Raw genomic sequence first — 14,803 nt, forward strand, 5'->3', positions numbered from 1 at the left:
TATATGGATAGCCTTGGACTGAATGATGTGATAGAGTGAAAATACATGTATTGTTCTTGGGGAAACAAGAAGAATAAAACTACATTTGCAACGTGTAAAACGGTTTTCCAAAGCTGTAGTATTGAAAACAGCACAAATATCCAAGTAGCCTGATGACAGTGAGTGCTGAGGAGACATGTCAAACCAACCTGGAAGATTCCTTTGTCTCTCAGATACAACCAGTGTGGTCTAGCTGGTTCTGCTGGGAAACACGGAAACGCACAGTTCGATCTTATTGGTCAGCTGCAGCTCTGATCCGTCTATATAACGCACAGCAGCGTCTCTGGAGCTGAGACCGTCTGAGGGCGCAGAGCAGCGCCGCGGAGCGCACAGACTCATCCGAAGAAACACCTGTTACTGACGGAGCAGATGTAAAGGAGCGAAAACTGAGCCGTTTCTCTTTAGTCCTGTAAGTATATTTTAATGCATTTCTGTTGGGGAAACGTGTTACGGTTTCCGATTTCAAGGCAAAATTAAATTGTGGATGTTTTGGGAACGGAGTCGTGCGTAAAAGGAGGAAAACCTGTTGAACGGAGATGTCGTGTGTAACTTTTCCGCTGTTTTTAAGAAACAAAAACTACATGGTTTATTTTTGCAACATTACTAGTGTGAAAACAGCTAATAAAATAAAAAAAACACCTTATACTTTATATTTTAGCCCCGTCATACAGGAGCTAATAGACAGAAAATAGTCTAAATTATATTATATAAGTAATATATAATATAAAAAATAATATAATATAAAATAAAAAATGTCCACATAAATGCACATTTCATCATCATAATCTTGGTCAGTGAGTTCATTTAAAACAGAGCTTGAGATCTCTCGTAATCTCAAGAGTATTTTGTATCTTTGCTGAATAAAGGTACAGCACAAATTTAAATTTAGCATTTTAATAATTAAAGAATGAAGATGAAACAAAGAAGCCTTTGTGGTTGTTTACCAACTCCCAGATTGACTCTGTATTTTAAAAATCAATGAAGCCACTCATTAAAAAAACAATTAGGACTGCATTTAATTTAATGTAGTTTAATTCTGAGTCATTTGTCAGTTCAAAGATTTCATGGCTGCTTACTAAGATAAACTGTAACTCTTCAAAGAAAGCCATTTTGAAGCTGAAGTGAACTGTGAGAGATTTTGTTCCTTTCCTCTGTTGTCAGTAGCTCTAAAAGTTAAGCTCGGATTCAGACAGTTCAGAACTGTAATATTTCCTGTGTACTCAGTCTTAATCCTGTAAATACTTGAGGTTGAATCACAGACCGTTTCGGCGCTACAGCTCTCAGGTGATATTTTTATCGCACTCCTCCCTGTGGAGTGACTCTGCTCTGATCATTCACCCTCCTCCTCACCCGTGTGTGTTATTAATTGCAGACACACCTGACTGCACCGACTCCACACATCCCACTGTCTTGTGGGACCATGTGGGTTCTGGATAAGATCCGCGGGTCGGTGGAGACCAGTGTGCTGCGGCAGGGGGAGAATGGAGACAAGAAAGGTGCTGCCCCGGCTTACAGCAACGTCCTCACCCCCGACAAGATCCCAGACTTCTTCATTCCCCCAAAGCTGGTCAGCTGCCCAGCAGAGCCTGAGATTCCTAATGTGAAACCCAAAGAGGGGCTGCAGCCGTCCACTTCTGAACAGATCAGCGGCACCGGGAGGAAGATCAGCAGCCCAAGAAGCCCGCGTCTGGTAGCCAAGATTGCAGGAGACACAAAGAACTTGTTGAGAGCAGCGAACCGCCACATCATACAGATAGAAAGTGCAGACGATGTTGTGACTGGAGACACCAATGCAGACCCTCAGTCGCAGACTGCAATGTCCCTGCCTTACGTTCCCAAGACCCAGACATCTTACGGGTTTGCCACCTTGAAGGAGAGCCCCCACACTCGCCGTAAAGAGTCGCTGTTCCACTGCGAACTTACAAGTCCCATCACTTCCCCAAACACGCAGAGAAAGGCTCCAGGCAAAAGCAGCGAAGGGGGAAACCACCTGAATCCAGCTGACTACAACACCTCCCACATTAATCCCTATCGATACTTCAGCGGTGGAGAAAGTGACACCTGCTCCTCAGCTGAGTCCTCTCCCTTCAGCTCCCCTCTGCTCTCCCGCTCTGCATCCCTGCTCAAGATCTTCACACATGAGACGCAGGCCAAAGTTGTGAAGGCCAAGCGGACGTTCGCTCGCCACAGCTCCCTCTCCACTGACGAATGCAGCTCCGCCGAGCCCAGCCCTAACATCCAGCGGCGACTCAACATCCCCTCCTTCCACGGCAGTGCTGGAGCGTCTGACCACGGCCTCCACCGGGAGCACACCATCAACCTGCACAAGGGCGGGACGGTGCGGATCAGTGTCAACTACGACTCCAGCACCTCCCGCCTGCTCATCCGCGTCCTGGCAGCAGAGAGTCTGTACGACAAGCACTTTGACATCAAGAGCATCAACTGCTGCGTGTCCGTCTACCTGAACCCAGGCAAGCTGCAGAAGCAAAGGAGCAACATCATCAAGAACAGCCGCAACCCAGTCTTCAACGAGGACTTCTTCTTTGACTCGATAAGCCCGATTCAAGTAAAGAGCCTCTCTGTGAAGTTCAAGGTGGTAAATAAAGGCACCAGTCTGAAGAGAGACACGCTGCTGGGAGAGCGAGAGGTGCCTCTGACAAAGCTGCTCGCCGGGCTTTAAAGCCACAGGACGTGGAGGTTAAAGGCCAAATCCAAGGATACTGGCTGAAACTTAAATTAGATGTTTGCACTGCTCTGTTTATTCCACTCACCCAAAACTGTTAATATAAAGGCGAACGGAGAGGAGAATTTTCCAAAAGTAAATCTTTCCCTTTGATCTGGAATTTGAATAAACACCAAGATTAGAAAATGTGATGCACAGATGAAGGATTTAAGGTGGGTCAAGGTTTGCTTGGACCCATCTCCCAATAATGAACGCTCATTAAACCAAGTTGGGCTCGACAGCATCAGATGAAATTGACAGATGAAAGGTTTTCTCTCTGGAAGCGTCTCCCAGCCGGCTTCCTCAGCCAGGTCTGGTTCAAAGGTTGGACGACACCTGTGCTTCAGCCTGTCTCCGTGTCCTTGCCTGCACTGTGCAGGCTTTATCGTTTTATTGTGAGAGAAATCCACGGCAGGATGTGATTCTACGTCAGCTCCACCATGTGCTGGGCACAGAGATGCTTTTGTGAATCAGTGTGAGCTTTGAAGTGGCACTACATCCTGATGTGCAAAGACCCTTTGATCCCAGTTGCCATGGCCCACCTCCTACAGGGGGAGCGCAAGGGACAAACAGAGCTGCCACATTTACATGTACATCAAACAAAAAAACGAAACGATAATTTGATTGATAATGTAAGTAGATTATGAAGGCCATAATCTGATTCATACTTACAATTAATAGAACATATCCGGTATGTATGGAAAAAAGTTTTATGTTTGCTCTTTCATACTTAAAGATGTCCCAAGGAATTCTATTGTAAAGCAGCAAAACTTCATATTGAGTGTTGAATGTCACCAAGCTCCACTGTATTAAGCACTTAAACACTTCTTCATCCGTGCCCTTTTTGAATCATTATTAAGTTTGCTGGTGCTCTGACTGTCAGTCACGGATGGTAAAAACATTGCTCTATAGTCTATAGCACTGCGTCCGCGGGGCACCTTTAAGTTTTATTTCCTTTGAACACATTTTCAAAAACAATAATATTCTACAATTATTCTAGTGCGCAAGTGAATTACTCGGAGAGAAGTGCATTTCTGGTACGCTTGAATATTGTCACTGCACCGCAGATTTCTTCACTTAAAAAGGTTCCTACGCCTCGTTTAGAGACAGAAATTGCTTAATAAGATGAGATTTCGTGCAGCATGGGGTACATTTCCAATTTTAATATCTTTAATGGCCTCCAGTTTACTGGCAAGAAAAAACAACTCGGAGTTAATGAATGTAGAGATACGGGGGAGGGGGAGGGGGGTTGCAGTGCAGATGAGAACATTCCTTCATATATTCAATATACATATTTATTTGGTCCATGAAACCTCTTCAGCCTCATGAAGGAACTGTGCAGACGCTCCAACTGCAGCCCGTCGCCTTGCTTCATCCAGTCTGGGCTCCTTGATTAAATCTTGCGCAGCTAAGCAACAGGCTCTCACCAGATAGGTATAGCTTCGCTCTGTATTCAGGCCAGTTGGAGATACCTATTTCTGCACAGATCCTCCAAAACAAGAATACATTGGAGCCTTCTGGAAGACATGTTATTAACCTCAAATCCCAACAGATATTTTAAAATTAAAAAAGAGACACCTGAGTCAAACTTATAATATCCTCTTTTTTTTTTTGTTCTTCATAAAGTAGCACCAGGCGGCTATCATTTCACAGCATCCCTGACAATTTTAACTGCTGGCTTAATTACCTTTTAGTTATGTGGTTAGCAGTAGGACAGCAAGCGGGGTCATACTTCTTAAATTAAACACATGTAAGCAGAATTGTCTGTCAGTTTATGCAACCTGTCTTTTGCCTTAGTCACAGTGTTGGCCGTAGACAAACTACTGTGTGCATGTACATGTATTAAATGTCTCATATGACGAGATTCGCTGTGACTAACAGTAGCATGGCATGAACACGGCACTGGTGTTTGCATGACATGCTTCAAATTTTATGAAACCCTAAAGCCTTACTCTGTGCGTATGAAAGAGTGAGTCAAAGAGTTTGAGTGGGTTTTGGTAAGCACGATTTTGTCCGGAGTGTTTAATTTTCTATGTACCACTTGTCGTATTTTGTATAATGGATTGAAATGATGTTGGATTTGTACTGTATATAACTACATAGATGTATGTAGTAGTTTCTACAGTTGTAGGTGAAACGCTAAATATGCATCAGCGAGGGACACTTGAAGGGACACGTTGTTCCGACTTTAACAAAGCCTGTGGGAGGAAGACGACATGACAAGAAGAGGAATATGGAAAACATGGAACGCAAGGAGGAAACCAACATTATGCTCTTGCCTCTTTCGTGTAAACTTCTGTCCGTCTGAGGGATCAGAAGAAACTGCGTGTGATTGCGGGTTTGAGTGACCTGCACAGGAGAAGTTCAGACAGAAAAGAAGTCAGAGACATCAGAGCGATGCAAATTACTGAGGTTTCCTCAAAGCTTGAGCTCGATCCTACAAGAATTGCTCTCACCTGGTGTTTGTAGCTCACTTGTAGCACTGCTATTGATGTGTTCTGTATCATTTATATACAGTTGGTTTTGGTGTAAAAGTCGCTGATCTGTTGTAAACCTTCTGCATACCCATGTGCAAACATAACAGTGCCTGCTCGTAATGTATTTTTTACTCAAACTTCCTAAATTGTACTCGCCCAGTTGTTACCAAACCCCATTCGGGGGCCTCTTCTTGCATGGCTAATATATTTCAGCAGTGTCAGTACTAAACTTCAGTGGATTCTTATCGTGCAGTCGTGGGTCTCCCTGTGCTCTGATGAGAATTGACTGTTTATAACAATGCAGCTAATACATGGCCGCATCTGATTGTCATGACTAATTGTTCCGACTGTTTTCATGTGACTTATCAATTAATAGAACTCAGTTGCAGGTTGAAAAACAATTAAGTCATCTGCCTGCTCCTGCCTCGACACACGACACTGTCCTCATTCAAACTGTAGCCTCTTCACAAGTCCACATTCCACAACTGGTAGAAAAAAAAACCCAAAACAGTTAATGTTTTTACTCTCATCTTGATAGAAAATAATATCAAAGTTACATTTTACGGAAGGAAATATTTGAAACAGTTTATCCTGCTGAGTGGCTTAATAGCAGGCAAGAGGTTGCATCCTTTTTTTTACTATACCAAAGGGATTTATTTAATTGTTACGTTCACTTGTTACTGGTGTTGTGGTAGATTTTGTGCTAAGCTGGAGGCTTACTGCTTCTCTCAGTCGTTACACAGTCAGAGGTGTTAAATCTCGATAAGCCCTCCTAAAAACAACTGAGACTGCCTTTTCTCTTCCTGTCTGCTGGTTATTTTTAACCATGAGAAAATAAATAGCATCCAGGTACAACAAAGAAAAGTTTCCACAAAGAAAAGTCAGATGCCTTGCCGCAAGATAATATTATCATAAGAGGTTGAATTGTTAGTGACAGTTTAAATGTTGTGAGAGAAATAGTGTGTAGTTGCCCTTAACTTATCAAGAAGGTAGGCATTCAGCCAACAAGATGGAATTTATACAGGGGCTCAGTGTGTTGCTATCTTTAGCATGTTATCATGCTACAATATACAATATAATCAATGGTAAAGTATGGCTGAGGACAACGGGCCACTCATTTTAATAGTAGAGTTCTGTGTGACCAGTGCAGTAAAAGTTGTCTCCAAAAACCTCCTCCAACTATTCCTTTAAACTGTAGCTATCGGTGATACTTCATACAATAAAAGTGGTTAGTAGTATGCACTGAATGTTATTTCATTTAATGACACTCATGTTGAATCCCCACAGTCGCTGCACTTGTGAAGCTAAAAACAAGGTTGGTGATTCTGAAGGCTAACCTTTGTTCGATCTGCAGAGGAATTACCAGAATTAACTCACCACAATTAACTTTCCCATTATCCGGTCTGCTGTTGTGGTCGAAATCAGTCTGTATTCCTGCACTCAATAGGTCTTTAATTAGATACGGAGCAGAGAGGCTTGACTGATAGCATTTAAAATGAGAACTGAGGAAAGCGCCAATACCTGTGTGCTGTGTGTCAGAGAGAGAGGTTATTAGTTGGTTATTGTGGTTTATGAGAATGACTTTATTTTGTTAAGACTGGTTTTTAAATATCCTGTATATATGTTGGTGTTGCTCAAGTCTTCCTGTCTTGACAGGTTCGCTCTGAAAAATGAAGCTGAAAAGTGCCAGTCCGTTACTTGACACCAATTCTTTAGTTTGTATCCAGGCGTACGTAGACGATGGAAGCCGTTTTCCATGTGTGTTTGCTGTTCTTGTGTTTCTGGCCCATGGAAGTAGATACATTTATACTGTGATGCTTCGACCACTGACAGCCGTCCTCTGGTTTCTGTATTGATGGGTGTGAAATTTCATTAAAGGTATTATCCATGGGAATGTCTGGCTTTGTTGTTATTAATTTGCCATTTATTATTATTATTATTGTTTTAGGTGATAAGCAGTAGGCCTGTTACCACATTTTATATGGGCTGTTGGTCCAGACCAATAAAAACACAATTTTACTAAAAGGTAAAAACATTGTTTAGAGGTCTAGCATTGTTATTTTTTTTCTGTTTAGACATTTCATCTCCATGCTATGAATAAGGGAAGGAAAAGGTGTTTGTGGCTGAATAAAGGATATCCAAACTCTCATGGATATTCAAAGCCTGTCTCTGGCTTTGAGTAAATTCTCAACATTACTAAGCAGCAGAGTATCTCTGTCTTCACAACGCTCTTCCCCCGTGTCTGTCTGCTCGATCCTTTATAATTACTTGATTCACGGCAGTAGTGTGACACTCTTGCTCCCTCAGACTAAACCCAAATCTTGTTAATGATGTTCTCCCACTTAAAATCTCACATCCAACGGAGGTGCCCGTCGCAACCCCTGTTCCTCTACTCCCCAGAATAAGCATTAACAGTATAAACAAATAGAGACATTAAACATCTCATCTCTGCCACGCTGTCATCTGTAATTGGCAGGGTAAAAATATTGCACCATGTCCATTAGCCTCAGGGAGGAGTCAGTCTTGGAGCTGCCTGTGAGGGGAGGAAGTGTGTGGGAGGCGGGAGGAGACAAGTGCTGCTACGCACACCGGTAATAACTGCTGCCACTATCATATTTCTCTTCCTGCGCAGCCTTTTTTTAAAAACACGTTTAGAGCATTAAGAAAGCGTTTTACATTAACAAGCTCAGATTTATTTATGAAAATGGACGCTTTTTGAGGTTGGCCCTGGCCCAAATCTTCAGTTACCTTTGTCTTTTTGACAAGTTTATGTGCCTTTCAGTTCAATATTTTGTGTTAAAATGTTAAAGATTACTTGGTCACTTATTGGATGGAAGCTTTAACACCTGATAGCTCTAGACAAAATGTCAGGGCCTCGCCAAAGTTGGTAGGATTTATTCTCAGTAAAGGTGGCTGTAAAGGTCTGAATCTCATGGAAATTCTTCCAGAAGTTGAGATATGAATATGATCAAGAAAGAAAAAAGAAAATGTAAGGCAAATCCCTGATCTAAACCCAAAACACAATAATGAATCCATGTAATACATTTATGAATCATCGAAATGAAGATGCATCATCTACCAGGTGTTATTGTTTCTTAAACTGGTCTCTTTCTGCAAATTATCCCATCTTATTTCTGAAAAGGCCTTTCCAAAGTCCTTATAGGCAGTGTCTTTGAGTGCATGTCAGGGCTCACAGTGACGTTTTCTAGGGGCGGGGCTTAACTGGAGGTAAAACATCTCAAACACTATAGCCTGTACATGGTGGTTAGCATATTTCAGTGCACTGTTTTGGCAAAAATGGGCGAGGAATACACATAATTTACAGAATATACTAATACAAAAAAGTTGACTGTTGATTCACCGACCCCTACACTCTCCCTCACTTAATGGAGGATTTGACCAAAGGAGGGCACAGAGGGGACGAAGTCTGGTCCGTCTTTATCAAGTGAAGCCTCTCCAACGAATATATTACAAGAAGTAAGTGAAACCACTGTGGAGGGGTACGTAGTAAAGTAAATACAACTTATGCTTGGACACCACTGGAACATGCAAGTAACGTTGCGTTAGCTCGCGGTTAGCATTAGCTCTCGATTAGCATTAGCGTTAACATGTAACGAGAATCACCCTAAATAGTGATTAACTTAACGTGAATTCAGTCACGATTTAGTCTAGCCCATAGCGTTTTTCAGCCTGAAACTGATGATACATTACATATTAATCTGACCTGATAAGAAGTGTTGTTGATTGTCTCACTCAGTCCTTTCTTTCAATTGCCAAAGCCAAAGCAAGGTTGCCTGTGACTGGCAGTGGTATGTGATAAAACTTCAATTCAGTGTTTTTGATTTTTCGGTTTTATCCTCCAAAAATACAGTCACACGACACATTGACTGTGTTCGCCTCAAGCTTCCCTCCGTTTTGCCGTGACGTCATCGTGAAAAGGTCTATAGGTTTTAGTCTGAGCAACTAACTGACATAGCACGGACACTGCTGTGATTTCTGTGAAATATTAGGGATGGAATTGGCTGATACTTGCCCTGTTGACTTCCATCAACCTATTGACAAATATATTGTTGTTAACCAGTGCCACCAGCCAATATTCATCTAAGGATTTGAACCAGTGTATTGGTCCAGTGACATTTGTTGATTATTACTGTACAAAAACTAATCAGTGTTCTTGACCTCATTGTGTGTGGACTGACAATCAGCACTTAGTGCTTCACTTTTCACAAGCTACCATTACCTTGCAGCCTCTGTAGAAGAGAAGAGACTACTAACATTTGTGGCTGTACTGAGTCAACACAGTCCAACCTTGGGTCAACAAAAACAGCCGGTGAGAACCTCATACTAGGTAAGCTATGCTATTTTTGTCATCTCTATCCGTAAATCCCTATGAAACAATATCTGAGACACTAAACACGATGACCTGGTATTGTTGGCTGAGGATTGGCAAATCCTTTGCAAATTCATATATCACCAAGATTAATAAAAAAAACTTTACATTTTACTGTGCCTGAAGCCTTAAACCATCAGAGAAAAACTCCCATTTAACAAGATGAACCCTTCATATGGAAGGACCTATCTTGTTGCCACTGGTATAGAAATATTGTTTCAACCAGTGTTTTAGCATCCTTGAGTCAGAGTGTTTCTTACTCTGACAATAGTGCACAAGAAGGTCAAAGAAGGCAGCCCTGGAGACTTGTTTTATGTGTGAGATAAGGGACAAAACCTGCTCTAACAAGGTTCCTCATTTTAGCACTGCAGGCCAAGTTAATGTCATCCAGACAGAATGAAGAAGCTCCTTTCTTTTAACTCCCCTCCTCCTTTCTGAACGTAACTCAGACAGTAACTCAGTGTTTTTCAAAAATGTGGGTTGTTCACAGCATAAAATCCATTCATTTCTAAATGCATTTAGTTGGATATAGTACACATGTTTGATATGCAGGCATATTCTTCAGTCTCACTGGTAATACAGAATGTATATGTTGTATTCATTGACTGTGAATGTGTACAGTTTCTCATCAAAGCCTGTACTAACCATAGTTTTCAGGACTGAGCTTTCAAAATAAAACCAGATAGTTGATACAGACTCTGCTTTAATTTTAAAGAGGTCACTGCCAGTGGGTGTGCGCTATCATTCAGAGGACATGCGGGTTACGTGATGCATCCAGTCTTCAGTGTTGACAGACTGGGCACCCAATAGTTTGTTGTTGTTTTTTTCAGAAAAGAGAGTCACACAAACCATCTTCCTCTCTTCTTATCCCCACCAACTCTAATTTATCACCCACGCGCTTATGCACTCGCAAAATTACTATTAGGTTTCCTTTGCCAGCTGCACATGCGATGCTGGGGCCACTGCATTCACCCGCTCGCTGTGACGGGAAAGAAAATGTTTTCCAATATCCTTCATCTGCCATTGTTCATTGCCATCCTCTGCCGAATGTCTCTCACAGCTTGTAAATTGATTTATAATGCTCTCTTCTCCCGAGTAGAGGAGGATGGTACAAACAGAGTGGAGGCTGGGGGTTAGGGAATGGGTGCAGGCGTCTGGGTGAAATGTGGTAGCAGCAATGAAAACTATACACTCGGGGGCAAATTTGATTGGGGTAAGTTGCATCCCTGGTTTCTTTGACTTGAGGGAGAAAAGGTTTAGGGCTGTTATTGGCTTTGGGATTACTATGGCAACCAAAGAGGAGAGTGCTCTCTGAGTGAAGGAATGAGATGAGAGGGGGAGAAGGATAGTGTGTGTGTATAGTGGGGGGTTGAGGACTACTCACAGTGCCTCGCAATGTTTTCAATAAGTATGGTCCAGGCACAACAGCTCACTGCTTGTGCAACTATAGAAAATGTTCCAAACATAGATCCAAACAGCACAAACCAACGTACCCAGATACTGCGCTGTTACACTCTCAAAGAGTTCTCCTTGTATATTAGCTGGTCTGTTTATAAACCGTTGCACTGTGAGCATATTCACTCAATCAATCAAACTCAGGTGTAACTAATGGCTGCGCTCCACTGCTGCAGGAAGCTGGAACAAAGCAATCATTAATGTCGTTTGTTACACTCAAGCTATGAAGGTCACAATATTCACTGAAATAACAGATATCGTTTCTACTGGTGTTTAATTGAGTTACATACACCTTTTTCTCTACTGATAATGTGACTTGTAAGACAAGCAGGATTATTAATGATACATGCATCACTCCACAGTGAACATGCTTTTGCCTACTTGTAAAAAGCATCTGGGCAAAAAGCCTAGATGCTTTTGCGAAGGATTGTAGGAATTGGAAAGGTTTACAATTAAGTCTTATAATTCTAATGACATGTATGTTCTGCTGTCAAGTGGGAGGCGTGTGCACAAAGTGGACACACGACTTCCAGGGGATAACCACTGCTGTCTGGTAACAGCTGGTGGTTTGGAAGCCATTGGTTTAACAGCGGTTAGCGTGCTAATGACAGATGCAGCCTTCAAACCGACCTTGTGAACTTGTGGTTGTAATATGGGAAGTTGCGTACACAAAATCCCTGGAATTGAAAGGACTATAAGTTATGACATCATAGGCAACTGTTGGCGTCTAGAAGACATACGATTAACAACATGGAAACTTAATGTAGGAAATGTAAAGGCTTAATGAAAGGATGAGATCATATCAACATTTGCTGGTTGTGCTTTATAAGAGTAAATACTGTTAGAAGCTATAATAATTTATTATTCATTTATTATTTAACATTAATAATTATGGGTCACCACCCTGACAACCCAACAGCCAGTTCAGTCTCAACTATTAATTTGTTTGTCTGGTTAATAGTCATCAAAACTACCGATCAGTAGTAAGGACTGAAGGATTTGGAGTTCTCCTCAGTAGAGGTTGGCAACATCCACTTCTGTGCAACATTAAACAGACCAACTTCTACATTCAATGACATTTATTTACAAGACAAAAAAATAAAAACATAATATGACATAATCTAACAGAAGACCAAACGATGAGAGAGAGAGATTCTCCAATTAAATCGACTTTATCTATTTTTTAAGTCAACATTTACAACTTTACATCAGCTCCAACATACTATCTACTTTTTGCTGATATTGTACTTACAGATTCTTCAGAATGTCAGTGTTGCAGTAATTATATTTCGCCCAAATGTCTGCATTGTTTTCCATTACTGTTCTATTAAACTACAATAGTTTATGTCTGATTTTCTCTGAACTGCTTATTTGTTTTTCCTTCTTCATGAATCTCTGGAATTCTTCCTCTGTACCTATATTTACGTACCAGGAGGAAGCTGTAAGTAAGTTGTTTACTGATTCATTCATCCTACCTCAACTCACCTTCTTTATCGAGTGTCACTGATTGTTGCTCTGAACATCTTATAAGTTCACCTTCATTAGCTTGTATCTGAGCTGGTGCTGACTCTTGTCTACAAATTTAACCGACGGGCTGTCAGTTGCTCGTGGCTATTACGTTGCTAAAGACACACCACCTTCATTGTGCTTAAACTCGGTTAAACTGTATGACAAATATAACTGTGCCTCGTTGGTGAGTCAATTGTACAGTCCTGGCTTGTTCTGATTAGCTGTAATGTTCGGAGGTATGTGGACAGACCTGTCTTCTTCAATGACCCTTTACTCAACAGTGATTGTCCAATTACATCTTAGCAACCGTAACCAGACATGTCGGGTCGTCGTGAGGAGCCAACACGAGCCTTACCAGAAATCGAAGGCCCGTCACACCCACTGGGAAGTGAGAGTGACAGCGCTACCCTACGGTTCAGAGTAATGACTCTCCTTATTAGAGGAGGCATTTTTTAAAAGCAACGTTTTGTCAATGTGAAATGTCAAAACACTGAAAGTACAGTTGTAATTAATTGCGCATTGGAAAACTTACCTGGCTTCCAGGGATATTTAATGAAAGCATTGTTCGAGCAATTTTAAACATTTTGCTTTTCTTGCAGTTAGTTTGTAAAAATATTTTTTGGTTTGACTTAAAGTTTCGTTATCAATTCATCATAAAAAACCTTTATTGCAATATTTACCTTAAAACAAATCTAAGCATTTAGTGCTGGCAAGCTCCATACGTCATGTATGTAACAAAGAAAACAAGTGTTAGATAATCTGGAGTTTGTCATCAGTTTTCAGACTATGTGCAAAACATCAGAGGCCTGTCAGAGACATTGCTGTGCCAGTATCTACTGTGAGAATTGACTTACAGACAGAGCAGCAGTAAGGATTCCTCTCCTTCATCACCAGTCAGACATATAAGAGGGATAACCGCAGTGAGAGGCACTGTATAAAGTGAAAAGCATGGTGTCCCTGGGGAGCATTCCCGCTGTGTTTATCCTCTGGCAGTCAGCTCCATTAATGATCAGCTGCTCCTCCCTTGCTGCTGTGGCCTCCAGTGACCCTGTCAACATCCGCTCCATACTGACCCTGACCTGCGGGATGAGGGACCCTCACCCACCAGAGCTGTGGCTCAATTGCTGTGATCACAGGAGACACTTCAGCTCTAAACTCGGTGAGGGTGAAAACCAGAGCCAGCTGCGCTGTCACACCAAACCCACCGTGTCAGTGTTACCATAACAACACAGAGGACATTTGTCACAGGTGAGGGGGAAATGAAAGTCTTTTTTTCCCTAAGCATTACATGATCAGTGTCAGGTAAAGCACATTGGAATTTAAGAAATTAAGCCAGTTTATTGGCTTCTTTAAACTACTAATTCTGAATTACTTTAATTATTGATTGAACAGTTTTATTTATTTATTTATTAGTTATTTGTTTGATAGGCACAGTGCACATTTATGAACATCTGTTCAGACAGCAACAGACGTAAATATGCTGTACTGTAGTAGCAATGCTAATTTGCATCCCTAGGCAGGTAACACAAAAACATGATAAGAACTAGAACAGGACAATAGACCACAATGAGGGCACATCACAAGACATTACTAAGAAGTTAAAAGTCAGTGGTTAGACTGGTTTGCTTTCATCCATTGCTTGAGGTAATTTTTGAAGGTTTGTAATGTGGGATACTCCTTTATGGAGAGTGGAAGACTGGTCCAGATGTTACTGGCCTTTGCAGAAAGAGCATTTTGTCCATAGGTTGATTTTCTGTGTGGGACCTACCAGTCCCCTCTAGAGGAGGTCCTGGTCCCGGGTCCGCTGTGAGCCCTTTTTTTAAGAAAGTCAGAAATTTGTTATGGATAATTTTAGCAAAACCCACTGCACTAAAGCACACAACCGTTATAATGTTCAGTTTAAGTTGAAACAGCATAGAAAAAGGTGTTTTTCCCCTGTATAATCATTATGGAGGATGTAGTGTGTGGTGTTTAACTGGACTGAATTAAACAGTACAATAGGTGTTGTCAAAATAACATTTCACACAGTTCAACACAATTCAATAGTATCAATACCATAACATTCATGAAGGACTGTTATATTAGAAGGATTATATTATTGTATTATTATGTTATATTAGAAGGTATTGGTTTTCACTTGCGTACCTAATGAACCGACAAGGGACTGAATAATATAATAAAAATAACAATGTAATAAACAGACTTGAGAGA

At 41.3% G+C, this 14,803-nt stretch overlaps 1 protein-coding gene across 1 annotated transcript; it reads left to right on the forward strand.

The window, feature by feature from the left end:
- Window positions 1-7,128, forward strand: LOC125009961 (C2 calcium-dependent domain-containing protein 4C). Its single transcript, XM_047588229.1, has 2 exons — window positions 1-448; window positions 1,412-7,128. Exon 2 carries the CDS (start codon window positions 1,460-1,462, stop codon window positions 2,717-2,719), a length of 1,260 nt encoding a protein of 419 aa, XP_047444185.1. The 5' UTR covers window positions 1-448; window positions 1,412-1,459; the 3' UTR covers window positions 2,720-7,128.
- Window positions 7,129-14,803: the final 7,675 nt, after the last annotated feature.

The sequence above is a fragment of the Mugil cephalus genome, chromosome 6, assembly GCF_022458985.1.
Source record: "Mugil cephalus isolate CIBA_MC_2020 chromosome 6, CIBA_Mcephalus_1.1, whole genome shotgun sequence".
Classification (NCBI taxonomy): Eukaryota; Metazoa; Chordata; class Actinopteri; order Mugiliformes; family Mugilidae; genus Mugil; species Mugil cephalus.

Excerpts from the sequence above, each read along its gene's own strand:
- LOC125009961 (XM_047588229.1), top strand. The coding sequence starts at position 1,460 with ATGTGGGTTCTGGATAAGATCCGCGGGTCGGTGGAGACCAGTGTGCTG.